The sequence below is a fragment of the Watersipora subatra genome, chromosome 2, assembly GCF_963576615.1.
Source record: "Watersipora subatra chromosome 2, tzWatSuba1.1, whole genome shotgun sequence".
Classification (NCBI taxonomy): domain Eukaryota; kingdom Metazoa; phylum Bryozoa; class Gymnolaemata; order Cheilostomatida; family Watersiporidae; genus Watersipora; species Watersipora subatra.
Genome location: NC_088709.1, coordinates 26,708,067 through 26,732,426, shown reverse-complemented (window position 1 = coordinate 26,732,426; position 24,360 = coordinate 26,708,067). Strand labels below are relative to the sequence as shown.

The 24,360-nt window shown below is 34.4% G+C and overlaps 1 protein-coding gene across 1 annotated transcript; it reads right to left on the bottom strand.

The window, feature by feature from the left end:
- Positions 1–3,643: 3,643 nt before the first annotated feature.
- LOC137387638 (kappa-type opioid receptor-like) lies at positions 3,644–23,830 on the bottom strand. Its single transcript, XM_068074118.1, has 3 exons — positions 23,078–23,830; positions 20,177–20,374; positions 3,644–4,713 (listed from the first exon to the last, which is right to left on the bottom strand). Exons 1-3 carry the CDS (start codon positions 23,777–23,779, stop codon positions 4,573–4,575), a joined length of 1,041 nt encoding a protein of 346 aa, XP_067930219.1. The 5' UTR covers positions 23,780–23,830; the 3' UTR covers positions 3,644–4,572.
- Positions 23,831–24,360: the final 530 nt, after the last annotated feature.

Here is a 24,360-nt window from a genome sequence, read left to right as displayed (position 1 = left end):
GTATTTTGGCACTTTTGTTTAAAAGGTTCAAATGTTGCTTGGTAATAAAACTGAGTGTTACAACTCTTGAAGCACTCCTTTAATAAGTAAAATTTTAGGTTATCTAAATCTAAAAGCATACTTCTGCCAATCTATAAAAGTATACCTCCGCCAATCTATAAATGTATACCTCCACCAATCTAAAAAGTAAACTTCTATCAACCTTTAAAAGTATACTTCTATCAATCTATAAAAGTATACCTCTACCAATCTATAAAAGTATACCTCTATAAATCTGTAAAATTGCACCTCTATAAATCTATAAAAGTATACCTCTACCAATCTATAACAGTATACCTCTATGAATCTGTAAAAGTATACATCTATCAATCTATAAAAGTATACATCCATCAACCTGACATAACATAAGTTGTTATGAAGCAGTTTCAAAAGTCGTCAATATTGAATACATTACATGTAAATGAGAAGAATGATTATGTGTTAAAACAGAAGCTATTTAGTTCAATTTAAGTATATCACCACTCCAAAAAACAGATCTACTTAGATAGATATACTTATTTTCATTTTTAGTTAGCTAATCTGATTTCCTTCAGAGATTTCAAAAACTCCAGGTAGTTTTACTGGTTGTCAGCAGGTAGTATCGCTTGTTGACATCACCAATGATATACAGCCCCCCAAGGATAGCCGACGGCTATCATAAGGGCAGGGTTTAATGATGGAGCCCTGTTAGGATTGTGCTAGCCTGGGCTTCGGAGTAAACACGACTCTCGCGGGGCGGTCGCGTTGCCTTGTTAGGTTTTGGAAAACACGACTCGCTGTTATCGTTTCATTAGTTCATTCAGTCAGTAGACCCCGCAGTTCACAATAGCAAACCTTGAATTTCTACAATGTAGGGGTGATACCTAACCAAAATAATAAAACCATGCAAAATAAAACATTTCAAATTACCTACTTTTAGTAATTTTAAAATTGTTAAAGGTCGTAGTATACACTTATAGTTGAATATAATTTACGCGAAATTACCCGAACAACGGCCTTTTTTTCCTAGTTTTTGATTAATATTTTGCCACCCCTAATATAAAATGACAAAGTCTTTTATTGTTGTCACATTGTCTTACCTGGCCAATAAGATGGGACAGCAGGCAAAGCTGTGCAGTGTAGTTTCCATACTCAAAATCTAAATACAAAACCGAATTTGGGCTATTTTACGATTGTGACTATTAATATCACAAATGCTTGTGAATGGCAACTGACTGATCTTAGTGGTGACAATATTGGGATACTATATTTATTTGACAACAAAATGAATTTAACAGATAAGTAAAATAACCATTATAGTTCATAATTTTTGTAAATTTACAAGGGCTTTATTCAGCATATTTGTTTGTGCGGGTGCGGTGTTTGGATTCATCCCAACAGAGCTCCATCAATAAACTCCGCCCATATGAGAGCCGTCGGCCATCCTTGGGGGACTGTATATCATTGATATCACATTCTAGCATCCCTGGCAAGATGACTATACCAAGTCTTCATTAAATCTCTTTGACCAATCATAGCTAAAGTATACTGAGATCAAAAGTGTAAACATTCTCTTTTTGTATTAATTTGCTCTCTTAGATATTAACTGCATTCTCATGACTCTACATAGTCATTATTCCTTTGAAAAAGAGACTTCAGGCGAGATCTTTGCACAACCATAGATTATCATTAATAACCAATCATATGAACTTTAGTCAAGTGTCGTGCTCAAACTTCGGCAGATTTGTTAATAAATTGTTGGCATTTCCTACAGTTTTTTACTTATTCAAGCGTTTACCATTTCATCAGTTAGGGCTACGATTTTTTGTTGCCTTCTGAGATGAGCAGCCATATTTGCAATTATAATGTTTGGTCATGTACACAATACATATTGTAAAAAACTAAAATAAATGTCTTGTGTATATCGCTTACACCAGTTGAGATCATTTTGATTCTCATTTTCATCTTTTGAAAAATCTTCAAATGTGAACTTACACAGAATTTTTGTACAATTTATCAAAAATTATTAGCATTCTTCTGTCATTCGCAATTATTTTTGATGTTTGAGGTGGTCTGACTGCTAGAGTGCTTCAAGATTAAAATCTACAAAGTTGTATCACAATTAAAACCCTCATAAGAAAAATACTTGCGAAATGACGCCACTATCGTTGTTATCGATACGTTGTTATTGTTACGTTGATAACGTTGTTATCGCTGCGATATCGGATATTGCGTTCAAGTTGATTCATTCTTCTATATTCTATTCTGTCGGTCTCTTTGCAATTACAGAGGTTATAATCACACTTCTGCATGATCTGAGCATTTTATATGTGATCAAGTTTTATTGATTTAATCTTAAAACATCCTGGCTATCAGATCACCTCAAACATCAAAAATAATCGTAAAAGATAAAAAAGTCAATGCTTTTTGATAAAATTTACTAAAAATTTTGAGAAACTTATCTTTTTTAGATTCTGTAAATAGAAATTTTATGCATGAAAAGGTTATACAAAGTTATATATATTCCTTGATTTGTGACAATGCATTGATTGTGGATATAGTGATATCTAATATCACAAAATTTCTGTAACGCTCTTGTTACTAGTGCATTTGGCAAAGAATGAAGATGTCACCTTATCTGTTCATTCGAAATCAATCACCCAGTTAGAGTCCGTCTGTGGTTCACTGGATTGACTGCTAGCGTGAAAAAATAAAAAGATGAGCGCTGGCTTAGGCAAAAATCAATGAAGCTGATCAAATATCAGCCCAAGCCCATGACCATTGTAAGTTATTAACAGGAAGAACAGAACACAAAGTTTCTAGGTCACTGAGTATAATGTAAACAACACTTCTGTAGAGCATTTTTATAGTCCATTTAATATTCTGTCGTCAAACCAATCCTAGAATAGTTTACATCATTTATATAGCAATAGCTTTGAGGAAGTCTTCCTGAAACTTGCATTAGCAAACCAGGAAAAATCTGCTGAAGCATTAAAACTTGTTGGCATGTTTGTCAGTAGTTTTATGGAATTTTATTTGTGTTTGTTCCTTTGTTATATTAGCTAATAAGCAAAATAATGCAGCCTAAGTTCTAAAGAACAACTTGGACCTACGCCATGTTTTTATTCAAACAAGATATTAATATAAGTAATTGGACACACTCACCAACAGAATGTTACGAGTGTATAAGAAGTACGGATTTGCTGAGACCTTTTATTTTTACACCGTTGTTCAATTACTTGAGAAGAAATTTTTCAAATATATAAGCGCTTTGAAGCATAAAAGACAACCCGCCTGGTTTTTACAAAGAAGGTTACGAAGTCCGTTTTCACCTTAAACAGAACTAATAAACTTAGACTTGAAGTCTATACTCTGCAAGTCATTTTAATATTAATGCTAGAGTTTCATATCCCAACATTGATGCAAAGGGTCATAAAACCTCAATTCTTCTCATGCCCAGTACCAATATCATATATTGATCTGACTAACATTCAATATCAGTATTGAATATTGAGCCTCACTTCAGCAAGTTTTTTACTGAGCGAAGTAGAACTATTTAGTAATTTCAAATAATATATGTTTGTACCTATTCATCCTCATCGATTATTTATAACAATAACACAAATATTACAGTGTATTTGTATTAGAGTCAACTTTAGCAACAATAAAACGTACTATTTAATTCATTATAAAAAACTAGATCGATAACTTTGATTTGATATATTTTACAGTCAATATATGTTACACCTTGCAATCTAGAAAGCAAGGTGAAAGACAAAAGTATTACATCTTGTTTGACTTAAATGGTCTGCTTTAATTGATTTTTATATCTTCAAAAAATATACATCACAAGGTACTTACATGTACATCACATGGTACTTAAAACAAATAACTCATATAACACAGCCAGTATTGTGCTGAAAAAAGACAAAAATATTTATGTCAAATATCAGGGAGTAATTGTTGAATTGTGTAATGGTTATAATTAGCTGGTGTCATATGGTCTTCATATTGACACTTATTGTTTAACCAGACTTGTGGATTAGTTCTATAATTACTTCAAGTCTTGCTGTGCCGCCTTACTTGTTGTTTTATTCAGTGGTTCAAATATAACTGAACACATTGCTAAACTTGCTAAGATGTTCCAGACGTTTATGCCAACTAAATACCAAAGTACCATAGTAATTACCCACATTGTGTACATTGAATTATGCTTCATGTGATGCTGCCCAGGTCTGCATCATTTGTTCAGCAGTAGGTATCGTTGCTTATGTCTGGGTTTAATTTTTTTCTACAGCGAACAATCATTTTCAAAAACTTATGCATTCATCTTATCCTCAAAGATTATATTATAATATCAGCTTTTTCTCCTTACAATGACTACATGTGCTCCATTTCTTAGTGATGGTGAAATGTCATTTGACATGCTTTTGTACTCAATGACACTCCATTACAAGTGGCAGGTAATTTGCTACAAGTAATAGACAGTCTGTTGCAGATGATTGGTAAGGTTCAAACATTACTCAAAGTCTTTTACAGGTAGAAAGCAGTCTATCATCTGTGAGGAACAGATTTGGCTTTTGTATGTAAACCGGCAGAAATGGAGTCAACAGGAGCGGACATGTCTCTAGATGAAGTTGGCTCATAATCGGTTGAACTAACTCGCCTGGCACAGAGCACTTTCCTGGCATCTTTCTGTAAAAGACACATTTAGTAGATTAGTAGTGCTGTACAGTAATCAAACCAACAGAATATGTTGAAGTTACTGGCTTACAACTCCAACATACATGTAGTTAAACTGTGAGTAACTAATAGTTATAGCTAATCACTCTATGATTTTACAACCTAGGATAGTATTGAAAATATTAAACTTGGTTGTAGATAAGTAAGGTAATCGGAATTCAAAGGTCAATCTCATCAGATTTAAAAAGAGTTTATCAGAAAGTATAGATATCTTTTCATTATTTGAAATTTTGTTTGCTGTTTTAGGTGATCTGAATGCCAGGATACTTCAAGTTTAAAATGGATAAAACATGATCGCAGTCAAAACACTCAAAATAAAAAGACTTCCACAAAAATGACACCAATGGCCGTACTTCTTGCATGGCCGTCTCATTATAACATCCGCTATTGTGTTTAGGCTGCAGTGTTCCGCGTTTCTATTAAAATATATTTTATTTTGTGTTTGTTCATCACTGTTGGATTACAACTTCAAATATAGCCTCAGATACATTGCTAGAGTTGTTTCAAATAATTTAAAGATAGGTTGATAAGAATTTCTGTAATTGTTTTCCTTTAACTGCTGTGTAAACATATGTGTTGCCCAATGATGATGAGACTATATTATCACCTTTATCACAATTTTTTCTGGGGAAATGTGGGCACACCATTTTATTTTGAACATGTAACTACAATCAAGTTTTGTTGATGCTAATCTTGAAACATTGTGGCAGTCAGATTAACTGAAACAGTGAACAAAACCTTAAAATGATAGAAAAATATCCTTATTATTCTAATAAAATCTTCTCTAAAATTTAACGTGAGTGACCCTTTACTAGTAATGTGTTAAAGGAAGTGTGACACTTGCAAAGTCTAATTATTTTTAAATGATTGCTTCAGAACAAAAAGCTTTCCTCAATCCAAAAGACGCAATATACAAGTGTTTAAGATGCTTATACAGGGAACGTAACACATGTTACTGTACATACGTGTTACATGTAGTCACACATAACAGTTACAATATAGTGTTATATTATAACCTTATAATATTGAGGGATGTAAAATAATACTATAATATATAGTGTTAAAAAATAATGATATAACATATAGTGTTATAAAATAACACTATAATATACAGTGTTATAGAATAACACTATAATATATAGTGTTATAAAATAACACTATAATATGCAGTGCTATAAGATAGCACTATAATATACAGTGTTATAAAATAATACCATATATTATAGTGTTTTACTGTAACACTATAATATAGTGTTATACTATATTATAGTTATATTATGTTTGAATCAATACAGTGTTATACTATAACACTATACTATATTTTCTGTAATAAAATTGATCGTAATTTCATTTAATTTTGTGTCGCACTTTTGAAGTTGACTAGTCTATCTTCTTTCACTCTCTGATGGTTTTAGCTCAGCTTTGCTTAGCTTTGCTTTAGCTCAGCTTTGCTTACTTGCTCTGCAAGTAACGAAAACTGAGCTAAAATTATATAAATATATCATATATATCATATCATATATTTATAAATATGTCGTAAATATACTTATATAAACATTGGTATAATAAATATATAAATAATATATTTATTATTATTGATATTATTTATTATATTTATACTCCAACTGTTTATGCTAATACAAAACATATAGTATCTCTTTGCCTCTTAAGATAATACTTTAATCAAGAGCTTCTTATTGTAACAATAATTTGGTTTTACTGAATTTGCACAGAGAGCTAGAGTATTGGTTTGGAGTTTATAATGAAATTCTTCGTTTGATTTTTCTTTATAAAAGGTATCGTTTGCTTTTTTGTTAACACACTAAGTAACGAAGTTTTGTATAAAACAGCAAAACTTGGTATTTAGCGAAGCTGTCTTTAGCAAAACTTACCATTGTTACCACGAGTTGAAATTGATGTTCGAATCAATCTCGCTGTCTCTAAACGCATTTTTCTACAGCCACAGATATTCTCTAGATATAACTGCTTTTATCCTAAGCTATTGTCTGTTACTGCTTTCTCAATAATTTAAAATTAATTTTTTGCAATTCATCATTGCTTCATCATATTTCATCTCACGAACTGTACTGTGGTCGCTTAATTCTATTAACAGAAATCTATTACAGAAAGCATCTATGGTGGTAAATGTAGTGCATGCTACACGTAACGGATATTAATGCCGAGTTGCTAGGTGCTCAGACACTATTCCAGAAATTCCAGACACTGTTATATCGTTATTATTGATTTTGTATTAGTTTTCATTTGCAATCGACCCAAAAGTGTTGCACTTGCAATTCAAACAGTAAATGAATTAGAGCAGACATGATTGGTTAACATGAATCAAGTACAGCAATAAATCTATTTCACAGTTCCAACCAGGAAAATAAACTGAGTGTTAGCTCAGATTCATGGTAAAAATGTGTCGATCTGAAGCAGGTTCGACCAGCTCTTTTGAGATCTACATGTACTTTAATGGTCAGTATTACATGCCTGGCATGAAGTCATGATTTTGAGTTTCAATAAGTTATCATCAATAGAAAGATGGAGTAAAAATATTGGTCTAATATAAATGAAAGATGCAACTGCAGTTCATTACAGTTTGGCAAGAGATGACACAACCAATCAGTAACCGTGTGTTGTAGCTGTAAGCCATTAATTAAGGCAAGTACTTCTATTACCAGCTACTAACTACTTGTATTACCAGATTTAGAAATATGTTCTGTCTCTGAACACAAGCCCGGCACCGCGAACTTTACTTCTTTGTTCTATAACTACATTCCTGTAAGATTTATTTTTTGATATAGCGTTCTGCATGTAGTAGCAAAATAGACAACTGCTTCTTGTATGTTACAAACTTGCCGTGCTTCAACAGCAAAACGCTTATTCACTGGACAAAGTTAAGAAGTAGTTTCAGATTTTTATACAGGATCACTTTTAGTTTGTTGCTATGGTAACCATAAACACTGAAATGGTGTATTCATTACTAATGACCCCAGAAAAAGCACAGTTTCATATTGCAGGTACTTCGCTCAATGACAATTGTATATATCAACTTTAACAGAGTTCAGTGTTCTAGAAAACAGGCAGCTAGACAGAGAATGCTGTCTTAAAGAAACAATTTTATAGAGGTTGTTGAAGTATATTAACTCTAGATCAAATTGAAATACTTTTTACATAACCTTACTATACAAAATCAGATATGTAGAATAAGTAGTTGGATTTGAATTTTAAAGAACTTCATGCATTGACTTCAAAATATACTCGGAAAAAGTTGTAGTTAAAACTATATTATACTGAACCCTAGCCCTAGTTTATATTATATTATACTGAACCAGTGCCCTAGTTTATATTATATTATACTGAACCAGTGCCCTAGAAGAATTTTTGAGTAAATCCTCACAAATTGAGGTGAGGTCTAAAGTGAGTTCTAGAGACAGTAGTGAGCTAACTAATATTAAAATACTCTGGTGACACAACTGAGTAGCTAAGAAATGTTCATTAACTGACATAAAATGCAGGTAATTAGGTCTGTTTATTATCAATGATTAATGTTAATAGAGAAACTAAAGGCAATGTGTTGAACCTCACTGATGCAGTAATTAATCATGATCTTAATTAATGTTTAGCCATTGGAATAGTTGATTAATCTGGGAAGTATGTGAGTGACGTTTCTAGATGTTTTCACAATCAAAGCTAGTCTTAGCTCAGGTTTTGGAGAATATACTTACTTTGGAGTGTCTGCTATGTTACTGAATATTATTTGAATGTTATTTGAGTATTACCGAATGTTATCTGAATATTACTGAATGTTATCTGAATATTACTGAATGTTATCTAAATAATATTTAGTATTAGTGATTGTTATCTGAATACTGGTCATTGGCCAAAAACACCTGACAAAGACAGGTTTATGCTGTCTACTATGAGCATTGATAGTTCAAATTTAGTATCAGGTTAAACATGTTCTTTTTCACATCATTGTAAGCCTTGAGTTTATACAGACAGGATCTAGAAGAGAAGTGTCTGTCACATGCCAATGAAGGACAAATGACATACTTTGAAGGCTAGCCAAACAAATTGGAACTGGATGCATTATTTAAGGGTTGACTACTGTACACAAGAGAGGAAAAAACATTCGTTGGTTAAAACAATCAGCCCAGCTAAAAACTGAACGAGGTATCAGAACTTAGTGTAATTTTTACTGGATATTGAACCAATCAATTAAGAATGAGTCAGCACTTAGCTCATTAGAGTCAAAAAGGGTCAGCATATTTGACAGCTGGTATTAGCGAATTGTTCTTTACTAGGCTGCAAGAAAGCTGTTCTACAAAATTGACAGCAAACTATCTCATCAAAACTATGAGATTGTATTTTACACAAAAAATTATGTTGCTTCAGTGCGTTGATTTGCTACTATAACTAGAAAAAGTCTGCAAACTTTAGGTTGACTTAAATTTGACCAAAATCTTCTACTTAGTCATCGTTCCTTTAAAAAATCGACTTCAGTTAAAAGATATGCACAATCAGAGATTACTTTTAATAAATCATTTTATGAATTATTCTCAAGGGTCGTGCTAAAACTTTTGCATATGCTAATAAATTATTAAGTACCTTTTTCACAGTTTTAACTCACTTCAGTGTTTGCAACCTCATCAGTTTTTGTATTACTCTATTGTAGATTACACTAGATGAATGTGTTGTCTGGATGATAAAACAGTCTTTGCACACAAAATTTATTTTTACTTAACATGTACAACAGTACAACATTTCCCATTCTAACTTTTAAACTTCATATCATGAGAAAAGTGATTTGAGCAGTTTGAATAAACTGAGAGAAAAAATAAAACAATTGTAAAGGTGGATAAATGTGAAATAGTTAGCAAGTAATCGCTAGATAGTCTGCTTTATTACAATCATTGCAATGAAAAATAATTTGACACATACAATTATTACAAACTGAGAAAACAAAATAAAATTTATGAATATGTTGAATTAATAATAGCAATGATTACATAGGAGTGTGTGTATAAAAAGGTTACAGTTGCAGCAGAAGTTTGTTGTATTCAAAGTTTTGATGCATGATGATACTGGTACCTCTCGATGTTGGTACAAACATAAAAATGAGATATCGGACTGTCTTTGTTTGATACATGTACTTTGTTTCACCGAATGGAGAGAGAATGTAGAGGCAATTCCTACTCCGGATAATACAATTGTCCAAGTCAAAAGTGTTTAACCTTTGCAGATTTAGCAATCAAACTTTAGGGAAAATCAGTAATAGGAGTGTAACGGCACATTTGAAATTAAAATGTCCTATTTGAAAATTACAAATAAAAAATGTAATGAGTAATATTAATAAAAGCTTTGAAAAAAATTCTAAAGTAAACAAATGCAAAAAAGTAATAGTAATTTATATTAGAAAGTACATGTTTAGCATGTGCAATCATGATGAGGATAGATAAAGAGTTCACAGTGTCAAGATAGGCTTAGCCTAGCGGTTATGCATGTTGATTAGTAGACTTGTGGCTTGAATTCTGAGGGTTCAATTCCAGTACATGGGAGATTTTTTTGTCGTTATAACTTTATTGCTATATCTAGACAGACGAACAACGGACAGACAAACTTTGGGATTTATATAAATAGATTATTCAGTTTTTAGTTTTTCAAATTTAAGTTGAATTAAAGTTATTTTCTGTTAAAGCTATCTGAATATTATTTCAATGCTATCTAAATGCTGGTCATTGGCTGAAAACGCCTCATTTGGTAAGAATTATAGAAAAGGTTTTCAGCAGGAATTTAGAGAGTGGTTCTTATTGCACTGTAATAACTTACACTATGCTAGTCTGCCTGTATATATACAAGATTGCTTGGACAGTTTACAAACAAACAAAATCGGCAGAAAAGAGCATTGACATTTTTACGTTGTCTAAATAGACAATGGTGCGTAGTTTCTGTGAAAGGTCTTTTTAAGCTATTATTATAAAAACCCTCTAAGCATTGACTATGATTTTTCAAGAACGAGACAAGCAATGTTCTGGCACAGAGCAATCTAATCAGAGTAAAACAAAAATACAACGATTCAATTGCGCACTCACAGAAAACTTGTCTCTTTATAGTGTTGAAGTATTCAACTTCTCTTAGGTCGCTAATAGAAATTTTGTAGATTATTTCATGAAGTAAGTGAATAAAAAATGATTAATAGGTTGATAGGGTTTATCTTGCTGGTTTCAAAGTGTTCCGTGTTATCAAAAGTAACAATGATCAAATGTTTGTAAGTGCATAATCTCAAAAAGTCAAAAGTGGAACATGAAGCTGGCTAAAGCATCTAAAGTTATATGATAGGAGCAAAAAGAGTTTTTCAAGTGGTTAAGAATGGCAACAAATCACATTAAGGTTAGAGGTCAGAAGCTACACTGCTAAAAAGTGTACCGAGGGCAATTGCTTAGCCAAATTTGGTTCAGCTAGCTCATGGTCAATTTGCTGTGAAAGCTTTCCACCCTCAATGCTCCTAGATCAGTTAAGTCTAAATAATTCTAGACAGAGCATCTATATGATATCATAGAGTGTGAGAATAAGCTATTATAGCATGTGACTGGGTTCAACAGGTTGGTCTACTCAGATAGTAGACTGTATTTCTCATATCATTTGCCTTTTTCATTCGTAAAGATCTTTAGAGGAGGGTAAGCAACAAAGGAAATCTACAGAAAATAACTATATTTGATAGCAACTAGTTAAAGATCTGTAGATTTCATGACGTTAACACACCCACGTGTATGTCAAAATTTAGGTTTTGTTTTTCACAGACAAAACTGTCTGTAATAAAACACACAAAATTTCACAAACGAAATATCTGCTTATTATTTTGTTTTCATTTAAATGGCTGAAGTGTAATTGTTAGGGAGAGAGTTAATGCTATGTTTTGAGCTAAAATCAAACAAGTTACTGTAACCCTCTCAAAGTATTGGTTGTACCCATTATCTTACATATTTGTATAGATTCTAGATTTAGCCAATAACTTGACCTCCTACCCGAATCAGCTACTATCACCTCGACCTGGTCTTCTAAGCATGCAGTAGTTGTGCTCATAGCTTCTTCTCTAGTAGGCTAGTGTCCAAACTGGTACTTTGCCAGCTATGATGAACTTAGGAATGCACCTTCTCATTTTTGTTTTAGTTTTTCGGTCATATGCATTCATATTCACTTCTGTAGGCTCAAGAAGCATTCTCTGATTTTCTGCTGACCAAATTATATAGTAGTACATTTTTAAGCTCAAGTAAGCCAATATTTTAAACAATATTTGACTTTACAATTCACAGTTAGCCAAAGCCTGTTTTATTTTATAACTTTACACATAAAATAAAATTGTTTTATTCGCTTTCACCAACACAAAAGTTCATTAGTAGACATTCTTTACAGAAGCCTATCTTATCTGCTTTCTCTTGTTACATAACCATGGCAGAAAGCTAAGCATTTATAACATTGTCTGTATAATGTTCACCCAGAGGGGAAATTGTGAGTAGAAATCAAAAATTATCCATTGTCCATTGCTTAGGCCTGCACATTGAATAAGCTTAAAGTTTCTCATGTACTTAAATCTACATGCCTGGTGAAGCAGGCATGTAGATTATAGGATTTGTTTATTGACTCTATTGATTCTGTCTTAGATTCTTTCTTTTCTATAGATCACTTCTCCTTATTGATTCTTATTCCTTATTTTGATCATAGAAAGACTCGTGGAAGAGCTCAATAAAAACATTTTCAGCCTTGATCAAACATGTTCATTATGCTGCAAGGAATGGCTACCTTGAGCCCTGACTATCAAAGATGCTTCTACTAGTGGGTTCTGATCCAACTAGGTTATGCTGAAGATTCTTTACTAAAATCAATACAAAACTCTTTTTATTTTTCGACCGTTGAAATCTGACTGTCATATGCCTACACCTATGACAGCCATATGTCCACCCTTATAACTGCCATATGCTTACTTTTATGACTGTCATATGCCTACTCCTAACCACAGGGAAGCTGTCAAACCCCTAAGATAAACCTTACTGAAATATGATACTAAAATAGGGCATCGATTGCTTATAACCTAATGCTAGTTGTCTTACATATACATAGACATATACATGGTATACTGTAACAGATAAGCAACGCTAGTCTATGTTACTTTGGATTAACATAAAACATTCATGATGTGTTGCCCACTAATCATTCTGAAAGGGTTGTTCACTTCACCAAAGCTTCATCATGAGGGTTGTACAGCAAGGTATATTAACATTTAGGCAGTAGATTATCTTCTATAAATAATCGTATTTTTGTAAGGTTGAGCACTAGTAATGCATATCATGGTGACACCTGTCATAGACTAGTAGATGCGCGTCGGTCAGTTCATTGATCCAATTGAATCCATCGCAAATTTGGAATACGCTTAGACTAGATTAAGAACTTCAGTAACTTTGTTGTCTCGATGTTTGTTTGAGTAGATTAACCATAAGGAAATTAGAACTTGAGGCTGCATACACAACTTGTAACTCACTATTTCATCAACTGGTTTCACGGACACCAACTCACATCCGTCTCAACAACATACGTAATATGTGCAGAGCAGTAGATATAGATCAGTCGGTCATGTAACACATCTGTAATAAAACATTTTTTAACTATTTAACAGACATACTACTGATCATATGTCATACTACTGGTGTGTTACATGACATACTACTGGTGTGTTACATGTCATACTACTGGGGTGTTTCATGTCATACTACTGGTGTGTTGCATGTCATACTACTGGTGTGTTACATTACATACTACTGAGGTGTTACATGTCATACTACTGGTGTGTTACATGTCATACTACTGAGGTGTTACATGTTATACTACTGATGTGTTACATGTTATACTAATTATGTGTTACACATCATGCTATTGGTATGTTACGTGTCATCATACAAGTGTGTTACATGTCATTCTACAGATGTGTTACATATTATTCTACAGATGTGCTACATGTCATACTATTGGTATGTTACATGTCATCCTACAATGTGTTACATGTTATCCTACACATGTGTTGCATGTCATACTACTGGAGTGTTTCATGTCATACTACTGGGGTGTTTCATGTCATATGACTGGGGTGTTTCATGTCATACTACTGGGGTGTTTCATGTCATACTACAGATGTGTTACATGTCATACTACTGGGGTGTTTCATGTCATACTACTGGGGTGTTTCATGTCATACGACTAGTGTGTTACATGTCATTCCACAGATGTGTTACATGTCATACTACTGGGGTGTTACATGTCATACAACTGCTGTGTTACTGGTTTGGTGTTGTCAGTCTAACCATTAACTGGTGCCATTTAGATTTATGCCTGTAAGTTTACTTCAAGGTGAAAAACTTAATACCTTACTATGCATGATAAATTTTACAAAATAATAAAAGTAAATTACAAGGAACCGTCAGAAATTTGTTCTAGCTTTTATATTTTGGCCACTGGCGGAAGCTTCGAGAATGTGAATTAACTTGGCCTTTGAATCACATCATTTAATATGTTTTGTAATACTAGAATGTTAATTAAAGGATTGCATGAATATTGTGTACTCACTGTAACCTGTGTACTCACTATAACCTGTGTACTCACTATAACCTGTGTACTCACTGTAACCTGTGTACTCACTGTAACCTGTGTACTCACTATAACCTGTGTACTCACTGTAGCCTGTGTACTCACTGTAACCTGTGTCCTTACTGTAATCTGTGTACTCACTGTAACCTGTGTACTCACTGTAACCTGTGTAAGCTATATCAAATTCAGTTTATTTCTGGCGTGTGCAGCATTTCTGCATATTCATTTAGTCAAAGTCAACTTTCTGATGCTCATTAGTCTAGTGCATGGTGAAAGGAAGCCGAATTTTGAAAGCGTTTTAGATTCACTAATTTGGTATCTTTTGCATGATTTAAAAAATTACCAAAAAAAATTTAAATAGGTTTGAGCTTGTTAAATTAGTTTTGGCTACTTTAACCTTCAAAGTCTGCGAGGCAAGTAGAATCTCAATTTTTTTTTATTTATTGACCTGCTTGCGCAGGTGCTAATCAATAAGCCTCTTGCTCAAGTAATATAAACATATCATCAGATTCAGGCATGCTGACTCGACTACACAGGCCATCCCTACAGTAGCTTATTTTTATATTTTCTTATATCCTATTTCAAAGTGTCCATGTAAATATTCTGCAATATGTGAGTATTTACGTTTGTAGCCTATTTTTAAAGCGAGGTGAACTTTAGCGCTACTTAGGTAATAAAATTCTGTAGCTTATTTTTATTCTGAATAAATTAGGTATTTCAACTTAGCATGTCATTCTTGATCTATATCAGATACACAACATTTGCTACCTAAATCAGAGGCACCAACTACTCTCAAGCTATATAACGACTTCAAGTGTGGCTTTGAAATTCTAAGTCATGTGAATTGTCATAATGTCACACTTGAAAATCTTTTAGAAATTAAAAAAAACTTATGACTTTACCGACTCCAGTTGTTTAGTTGTCTATCGATTGTGTTGGCAATGATAGTTATCAGTGTTGTCATAGAAAACATAAATTAGATGTGGAAAATGCAAAAACATGATAAGTACCTATATCTATGCTTAGTCCAATTTAGAAACTCAATAATTGCAGAAAAAGGTGTATGTATTGAGTCCATCATATGTACATACCTATGTCTATTTATATATTCATTGTGTTGGCAATGATAGTTATCAGTGTTGTCATAGAAAACATAAATTGAATAACAACTAAAAAAACGCAATTAACTGCGTATTTTCAGGCTTAGTCAAATTCATAAATACAGCAGATGCAGAAAAGGGTGACAGTACTGAGTCCATCACATTACCAGACTAAAACTGTGCTAAAGTTGTACATTGATCAGTTGTATTTTTATGGGATGTCACTCCTTAGGCTCATAGATTCGAGGTGTATGAAAATCAAGCACAATGAGGTTCTCATGGAAGTTTAAGCTAACTTACGTGCCTACCCCTACAGCTATCATATACCTACCCCTCCAACTATCATATGCCTACCCCTACAGCTATCATATGCCTACCCCTACAACTATCATATGCTTACCCCTACAGCTATCATATGCCTACCCCCAACAACTATCATATGCCTACCCCTCCAACTATCATATGCCTGCCTCAACAACTACCATATGCCTACCCCTACAGCTATCATATGCCTACCTCTACAACTATCATATGCCTACCCCTACAGCTATCATATGCCTACCCCTACAACTATCATATGCTTACCCCTACAGCTATCATATGCCTACCCCCAACAACTATCATATGCCTACCCCTTCAACTATCATATGCCTACCCCTACAGCTATCATATGCCTACCCCTACAGCTATCATATGCCTACCCCTACAACTATCATATGCCTACCCCTCCAACTATCATATGCCTATCTATCCTTACAACTATCATATGCCTACATCTACAGCTATCATATGCCTACCCCTACAACTATCATATGCATACCCTTAGAACTATAATATGCCTACCCCTACAACTATCATATGCCTACCCCTACAACTATCATAAGCCTATCCCTACAACTATCAAATGCCTACCCTCACAACTATCATATGCCTACTCTTACAACTATCATATGCTTACCCCTACAGCTATCATATGCCTACCCCCAACAACTATCATATGCCTACCCCTTCAACTATCATATGCCTACCCCTACAGCTATCATATGCCTACCCCTACAGCTATCATATGCCTACCCCTACAGCTATCATATGCCTACCCCTACAACTATCATATGCCTACCCCTCCAACTATCATATGCCTATCTATCCTTACAACTATCATATGCCTACATCTACAGCTATCATATGCCTACCCCTACAACTATCATATGCATACCCTTAGAACTATAATATGCCTACCCCTACAACTATCATATGCCTACCCCTACAACTATCATAAGCCTATCCCTACAACTATCAAATGCCTACCCTCACAACTATCATATGCCTACTCTTACAACTATCATATGCTTACCCCTACAGCTATCATATGCCTACCCCTCCAACTATCATATGCTTATCTATCCTTACAACTATCATATGCCTACATCTACAGCTATCATATGCCTACCCCTACAACTATCATATGCATACCCTTAGAACTATAATATGCCTACCCCTACAACTATCATATGCCTACCCCTACAACTATCATAAGCCTATCCCTACAACTATCAAATGCCTACCCTAACAACTATCATATGCCTACTCTTACAACTATCGTATGCTTACCCCTACAACTATCATATGCCTACCCATACGCAGGGAATCCAACAAAACTCTAAGACGAACATAGGTAAAATTTGATATTAAAATAGGGCAGTAATTGCATACAGTTTACTGCCAGATATATATACATATACATATACATACATATATACATTGTATCCAGATAGCTAATATGACTCTATGTTATTTTGGATTAAAATAATCATATTGAGCTCTGAGCTAATAGTTCCGAGCGGTCAGTCACTTTACCACTGTTTCATTATGATTATTTCAAACATGCAAGTTAAACATGGCAAGTAAAATCATATAAAAAAGATCAAACTCAATGAGAGTAAAGACTCACATAAAGTACCACTAATGTACATAAACTATTACATATATTTACTCTTTACGAGGCCTTAAGCTTTGTAGTATTTTAAAAACCTGCAATAGAAAACAAATCAAAATATCTAGGCTAAAATTATATCCAAATATAAAATATTTTGAGGTATTTTGGTGTATTATCCAGATACAAATATACAAATATCTGAATAATACACAAATTTGGATAATTGCATATTATCCAAATACAAATATCTGCCCCATAGTCTAAAACTGTTTTGCATTTAAAGCACGACTTCTGAATTCTATATTTAAATATTGCAAGTGACTTTTCTTGTAGCCTTCACTCATGTTGGTCTTTCATTTGCTACTTATCGCGAATGATAATCAGAATTGGTTACCCTGGAATAGTAACCACAATGAGCTCTAGAAGGAAGTATGGAATCTTGAATTTGTCTTTAAATAGCCTTAATGTCATTTTAAAACTATTCGCATATAAACATGTAGATAGATAATTTTTAAAACTATGTCAAGTTTAAAACCAACTACATTTTCTAAGCATTGCACAGTTCTAGCTTGCGCGTAAACAAATTACTTAAAAATACTATGAGTTACTACCGGTACTGAAAAATAACAATGACATTTTTATGTTTGATGCATCTACATAACATTAGGAGTTAGTCAGAAAGGCTTTCATCTGAGTTCATCTTCGACCATGTTTTGGTAAAAAATCTTTTGAGTCTGATGTGCCCTCAAAAGGCAATTTATGCTAGCTGTATCACAAGTCATTGGCACAGTGGCTTTCAAGTTTTTAAAGGAATTAAGCAGCCAAAATGTCAATATCTAAAATACACAATATTTACTATATTAAGAGCAATGTCAACCTGGTCCATCTGTCTGAAGCCACTATGAATTGATCAATACTGAAATATACACAATTGTACTCTCAACATCTGAGTTAAACTCAGGTATCGAACTATACAGCCAAGAGCTCTCCCAACTGCGCCACTGGACCATCATGCAGCATCACGAAAATAATTTACACATGACGATCTCTCTTGGCGCACGGGACGGCAAGCATACTAATCATTACTATTATAAGAGTTGAGTTCATTCGTCTGGTTAGATGTTGAGAACATCATTGCATTTTAAAGGATTCATACTCATGATTTTCACCATGGTAGACCGAGACTCTAACAACTGCACCAACCAACCACCTTGCGACTCTCTAAAATGATCATATGTACAGTTATTACATCTGACAACCTCTCAAGGCAAATTAGGCTATATACCTAGAGGAGTAGGTGTTTACTCCTCTATGTATATATATCCTTGAGGTTATCTTCCACTGGTCACTTCTAGAAATATGTGACTAGTACTGCAATACTCGATTGATGACCTATGAACAAACCCAATAAAATATTTGTATCATACGCTAAAGGCATTGGTTATAGGGCAGGTGTCCTCTTATAGTTGCCTCAACACATTTAAATATTTATGAATATGTTCGGCCAGTTTTTGTTGGCACTTCGCCATGCATTTGCTCATGCACTGTCAACAGAGCCTACCTAGTTAAGTTGTTACCTCATTAAGTTACCTCCCTGTCAACAGAGCCTCGAATGCTAATATGCTTACCAATAAACACAAAAACTACTGTAAGTTTCCCACAATTGCGCTAGGTAGGGGATTGGAATCATAATACCTCATGTACATCCCCTACGCTAGGTAATCTGAAAGAACCTGCAGTCATGATGAGCGAGTGATATGAATTGCCACACATATGCTTATCTTCCATTAATGAACTTTTGTCAACTTTGTTATAGTGTCTCACTTTATAAAACCAACAAGGTAAAATTATTGTGTTTCTCCTAAAGTTGTAAAAGGCGTGGCGGGAACCAGTTGGCTTGTAGTCGGCTGGTTCAAATAGGCGACACGGTCAGAAGCCGAGCTAGCCTGAATCGGACTACAATCGACTCAACACTTGGCTGGAGGGAGGAGTCTATCAAGTCAAGAAACTATTTAAAGTAGAAGATCCACGAGGGAAAACAGAAGCAGTTTGTACCACCTTTGTACAATACTTGTGCTATGCTCAGTTTTTAATATACAAATATAATATTTATAAGCTTTCTGTAACATCAGTGGAGCATTTAAAGAGTCGGTTGATTTCCTTTACAAAGGTATGCAAATATAATCTAAACACTTTGCGTGCTGCTAATCCTATCCTCTCTACGCATTACTCTTTAGGGAAAGAATCTGAGGGCACCCTTAGAGTATTACCTCAAAGAGTAACTAAATGTCTGAAGTCAAAACAGCAGTAAGCTATGATTACTTCAAAAGATAGTTATGACTGTCAATAGATATTTATAAATATCTTTGAATGGGTGCTGCCCTAGTGAGTCATTTTTTGGAGAGAAAGGATGTATAATGCACAACGCTGCTTTTTACTTAATGAGAAAGTTCTGTTAGTATTAATGTTCAAAAGACCAAACTCTGGTGGTCAATGAAAACAGCAAAAGCAACAATGCTAAAGCCTAGCAACTAGCAAAGTCTCACATTTGCAAATATCTATGGCTATCACATGGCTTACTTACAATCTATTAGTGGTTTGCACCTTCTATGCCTGTTTGAATTAATTCCTTGATCTGTTAACACTAGCAACCGGATGCTCCGAGCCTGCTTTTTGCTAACGACAAATTGTGAATAAAATATTGTTGTGACTATCCTTTAAAACAAGTATGTAGACTTACCCTGTAGTCATGGTTGAAGGCAAAGTAAATAAGGGGTGTGATGAAACAGTTGGTGTAGACGACTCCATACAGCGCCATTGCTATCGTGTCTGAGTCTACTAAAGTCAGCTCACTACCATAGAATACTACCAAGAATATGAAGTATGGAGCCCATATTAAGACAGCAAAAACTCCATTGGCAGCCAGCATTGCCAGAACCTGTAAATTGAACAAGCACTATGGTCATCTGAATTTGGAAGCAACTTAACCTAGTATAGGTGTCATATTTCAGATTTGCAATTTGTGGGATATCAAAGCATAGCCATTTTTACTGAAATAACACCGTGTCTTGTAAGATGTTATGTTTCACAGAATTGCGTTGTGAGCAGATTTGGTATAAAAAACTCAATTTTCTGTCAACAGGGCTTCCATAGTTTTTTGGATTTTTTAGAATTATACTATGAAGTTTGATGTTAGCCGTAAAAATTATTCATTGAAAGTAAGTAGATACTATAAAACATCTGCCTTGTCTTAGTAACTTAAAAAGCAATGATTTGTGGCCGTATATTGATTTGAAATCTCTTCAATGCGGGCTGGTTGGAGCTAATCTGCACTACAGTGGCAGCCGCGTTTATCCATTGAACAGTCACATTACTGTTCAATGGTTGGTCCATCCATCAGTTTGTTTGTATATCTCAGGCCATGGTTTGAGGTGGTGAAAAAAAGTTAGTAGATTCGTTATTCAAAATCATGGTGTTAGGCTACTATACTAAGTAAAATGCGTGCATGGTCACGTCTGCCCTAGTCAGCAGCATTAGATATTGCCAAATAATTGTGCAGATTCTTATTACACTTCACAATCTCTCACATCACACAGGGCCAGTGATTTTCAACCTTTTTGAAGCTGTGGCACATTTTTTGCATTTATAAAATTCTTGAGCAAACATCAAACAAAATGTCACAGAATAACATTCCAACTCAGTAATACTTACAGCTAGTAAAGTCCTTAATGTATTTATACAATCACTTAGTGTGAAACCCAGGCCTCGTTTGATGAAAACTATATAGATATTTTTTCAGGATTGTTAAAAAGGCACACAGAGCTCTTGACCAACTTCTGACGCCTTATAATACCTGTACAAATCTGAAAATACCATTTTGTAGGTAGTTTGAGCCCGTGGCATTTTGCTTAGCAGACTGACACTCTAACCAGATGAACAAATCAGTCGCCTTCCTGTGTTAAAGAATGATTGCATAATTACTTTCTGACTGTTTTTTATGACCCAAAAGCGAATGAACGAACAACAGCCAACAACGTAGTTGAAGTTTAAAGAAGAGGTTTCTATTGATAATTGCCGGCAGCACACCTGAAAATCTCTAATGGCGCTAGATTGCCAGGGTGCTAATTCTGATGCTACTTTTAGATTAGAACCTGAATCAATTTAAATTTGTCAGGTGTGTGTAAATTCATATCAACAAAACCTGCTGTTTTCATCATTACTGGAACTATTTGCTGAGTAAAAATTTTTCTGTCTGTTAGATATCTGCCGTAGGCACATCATCAAAAGTTCAAACCCTTTATAACCCGTCAACAACAATCACACAGCAGGATCATATCAATATTTATCACAATTACTTTCTGCCGTAAGCAGAGGCCTAGCATTGGATGAGTTGAAGTGTGTCAATCTTCAATCTAAACAACTAGCTTAGCATTGGGACAGCTTTTTTGGAATAGTTTTAAAGTCCAGCTACGTCAAAGCTTTCACCCTTTCAAACTTAAAAAGTGTGAAGTACTCTATGGTATGGAAGTACTGTATGTAACTAGATCCAACAGTAAAGAGTCAGCAATTCACTCGTTTGTAGGCAGCAAAAGGGGGTGAAAGAGGAGCAGTTAATCAAGAACTCTATAAAATTGTTAGATTAAAGCCAGTAGTTTGCCTGTCAGAAGCTGAATTTTGAATGCTGACAACATGAGACATGGTTTTGCTCACGTGACTTTTGAAACTGGACTAATAAACTGAAGCTTTCGAACATGTGTCGTTTTTTTGTATTTGTATACAAATCTTTTTCCTATCCTACCAAAAATCATTATAAGAAAAATAAATATTTCTTATAGGCTGATGTATTATTAATAAAATGCTATTTGTTTAAAAATATGGACCACAAATTATATAATCATTTTACTGCATTTCGCTAAGATTTTTCTTTCTTCAAATTGACAGGTGGAAAGAGTCAGGCAATGAGTAGGCTAATTCGATTTGATGGTCTCAATATGTTCGACATATGAACGACTCAGAATTTGCTTATCATAACTTTTCTCTTGAGGCCCTCACTTTGCTCTTTCAAAATCTCACTGTTGTGATTCAGCTTTCCGACCTATTTAGAACAGCTGGTTTCATTATCTGTTAGTAGCAAAGGTATTTATTTACTCCTTCCCACTAATAAACTATTTCTGTTGTAATTAATTTTTCAAGCTGCTCTGGGAGTTTTCACAAAACAATACTTTTTAACATATGATTCAGGAATGACCTAACCAGTAACTAATGCTTAAGATATAGAAATGAATTATATATTCAGATCAAAGCACGGGTTTGTGGGCTTCTGCATAGAAACCCATTACCATTTAGTGCAACAATCTGAATCACTGCTACTTCCAATTTCACAGCTGTGGACAGCATAGCAACAGCATAGCAACAGCTATTTAGATGGTCTAACAAACAATTTTATTCAGAAAACTCCAGGACATCAGGGTTGCGCAAGGGGCACTGTAGTGAGTCATTCAACTAGGAAGTGAATCATTGAGGCCAATTGTAAAGTTCATAAAAAGCATAACATATTATAGTGACTCACAAAATAAAGCCTATTTGATGTTTTTAGGCCACAGTTTCAGATTTACCAACAAAAATAATCTGATATTCTTACCTCTCGTTTCTTAATGCGTGTCTTTGAGGCTTTCTTGGTTCCAATTATATTCTTTTTTCTCAGGCGCACACCGATAATTGAGTAAGCAGCCAAAATTATCAATGACGGAACTAAAAACTTGACGAAATATGTATTTATATTCATCTTTATTCTGTCTTCAGTATAGAAGTTAAGGAGACACACTAAACCTTTGTCAGTACGAACGACATCGGCCATTGAAAGCAGTCCTATTGTTGACCCAAATGATATTATCCAGCCAATTAAAACTACGATGATCACATGCACTTTCTTGTATCGAGACATAACGAATGGAAAATAAGTAGCGACGAACCTTTCCGCTGCTATCGCCCCATGAAATATCAAACTCGCATAAAATGACGAATAACCTAGCAGTTTATGAATTTTACACAGCACTGGGCTGTTTGGATAGTGTGTGAGAGTAGAGTAAGAATGCGTTGGGCTAGCTCCAGGTATCAGCAGCGCCGTTAATATATCGGCAGCGGCGAGATTGAGTAGCTGTATCTTTATTCGTCTGCCAAATTTCTTACCTTTCGCGAGGATAACGATGTTGATAGTGTTTAATGTAACTCCTATAAATAGAACAAGGATCTGAACTGCGAGCACCGTATACAGAACTTCTGGCGGCTTGGTTTCAAGTATAATCGGCTCTTCTTGTAGAGATCCATTGTTCTCCAACTTCATTGCAGTCTGTTTATCCTTTACGCGATGGATGAATCAATCTCTTCAATGAACTTCTCAATGAACTGTGTTCAGTTAAACTTGTGAAGCAATGGTGGCTAAAATAAAATGAGTCACCTTTCTTGATGAATTAGCTTTTCCAGGACAAAATTAATATCTACGTTGCGCAATGGTCCGTGGTAACAAATTCTAACGCGTCTGTTGACAGCTGGAATGTATTTTAAGTTGATAAATTTATACAAATCCCTATAAATACGACTATGTCATTGGCTAATACTTTAGAACACCAATGTAAGCATTAGAAAAAAAACGTCAGTAAACGAAAAAATTGTCGTTACAGCTGCCCTTCTCTTGACAGCTGAAATTTAGTGCGTGAGTGGTTGGAGCAATGCCCAGAGATTATATGCTGTCAGCCAACACTTATAGCTATCATATGAGAAAATTGATAGGCAGGCTTTAGCCATGCTTGACACGCTATCGACCTGTTATTGCATGTCACGATTGGGAGTGTGGAACATATTAATAGGCTTGTAATCAACGGTGCAGAAAAGGCCAAAGTTGAACACATAATGAGAATACTCAGC

Excerpts from the sequence above, each read along its gene's own strand:
- LOC137387638 (XM_068074118.1), bottom strand. The coding sequence starts at position 23,779 with ATGAAGTTGGAGAACAATGGATCTCTACAAGAAGAGCCGATTATACTT. Across the intron at positions 20,375-23,077 it reads CACGCATTAAGAAACGAGAG|GTTCTGGCAATGCTGGCTGC; the intron begins GTAAGAATATCA and ends TTCAATTTACAG. Across the intron at positions 4,714-20,176 it reads CCTTCAACCATGACTACAGG|AAAGATGCCAGGAAAGTGCT; the intron begins GTAAGTCTACAT and ends TGTCTTTTACAG.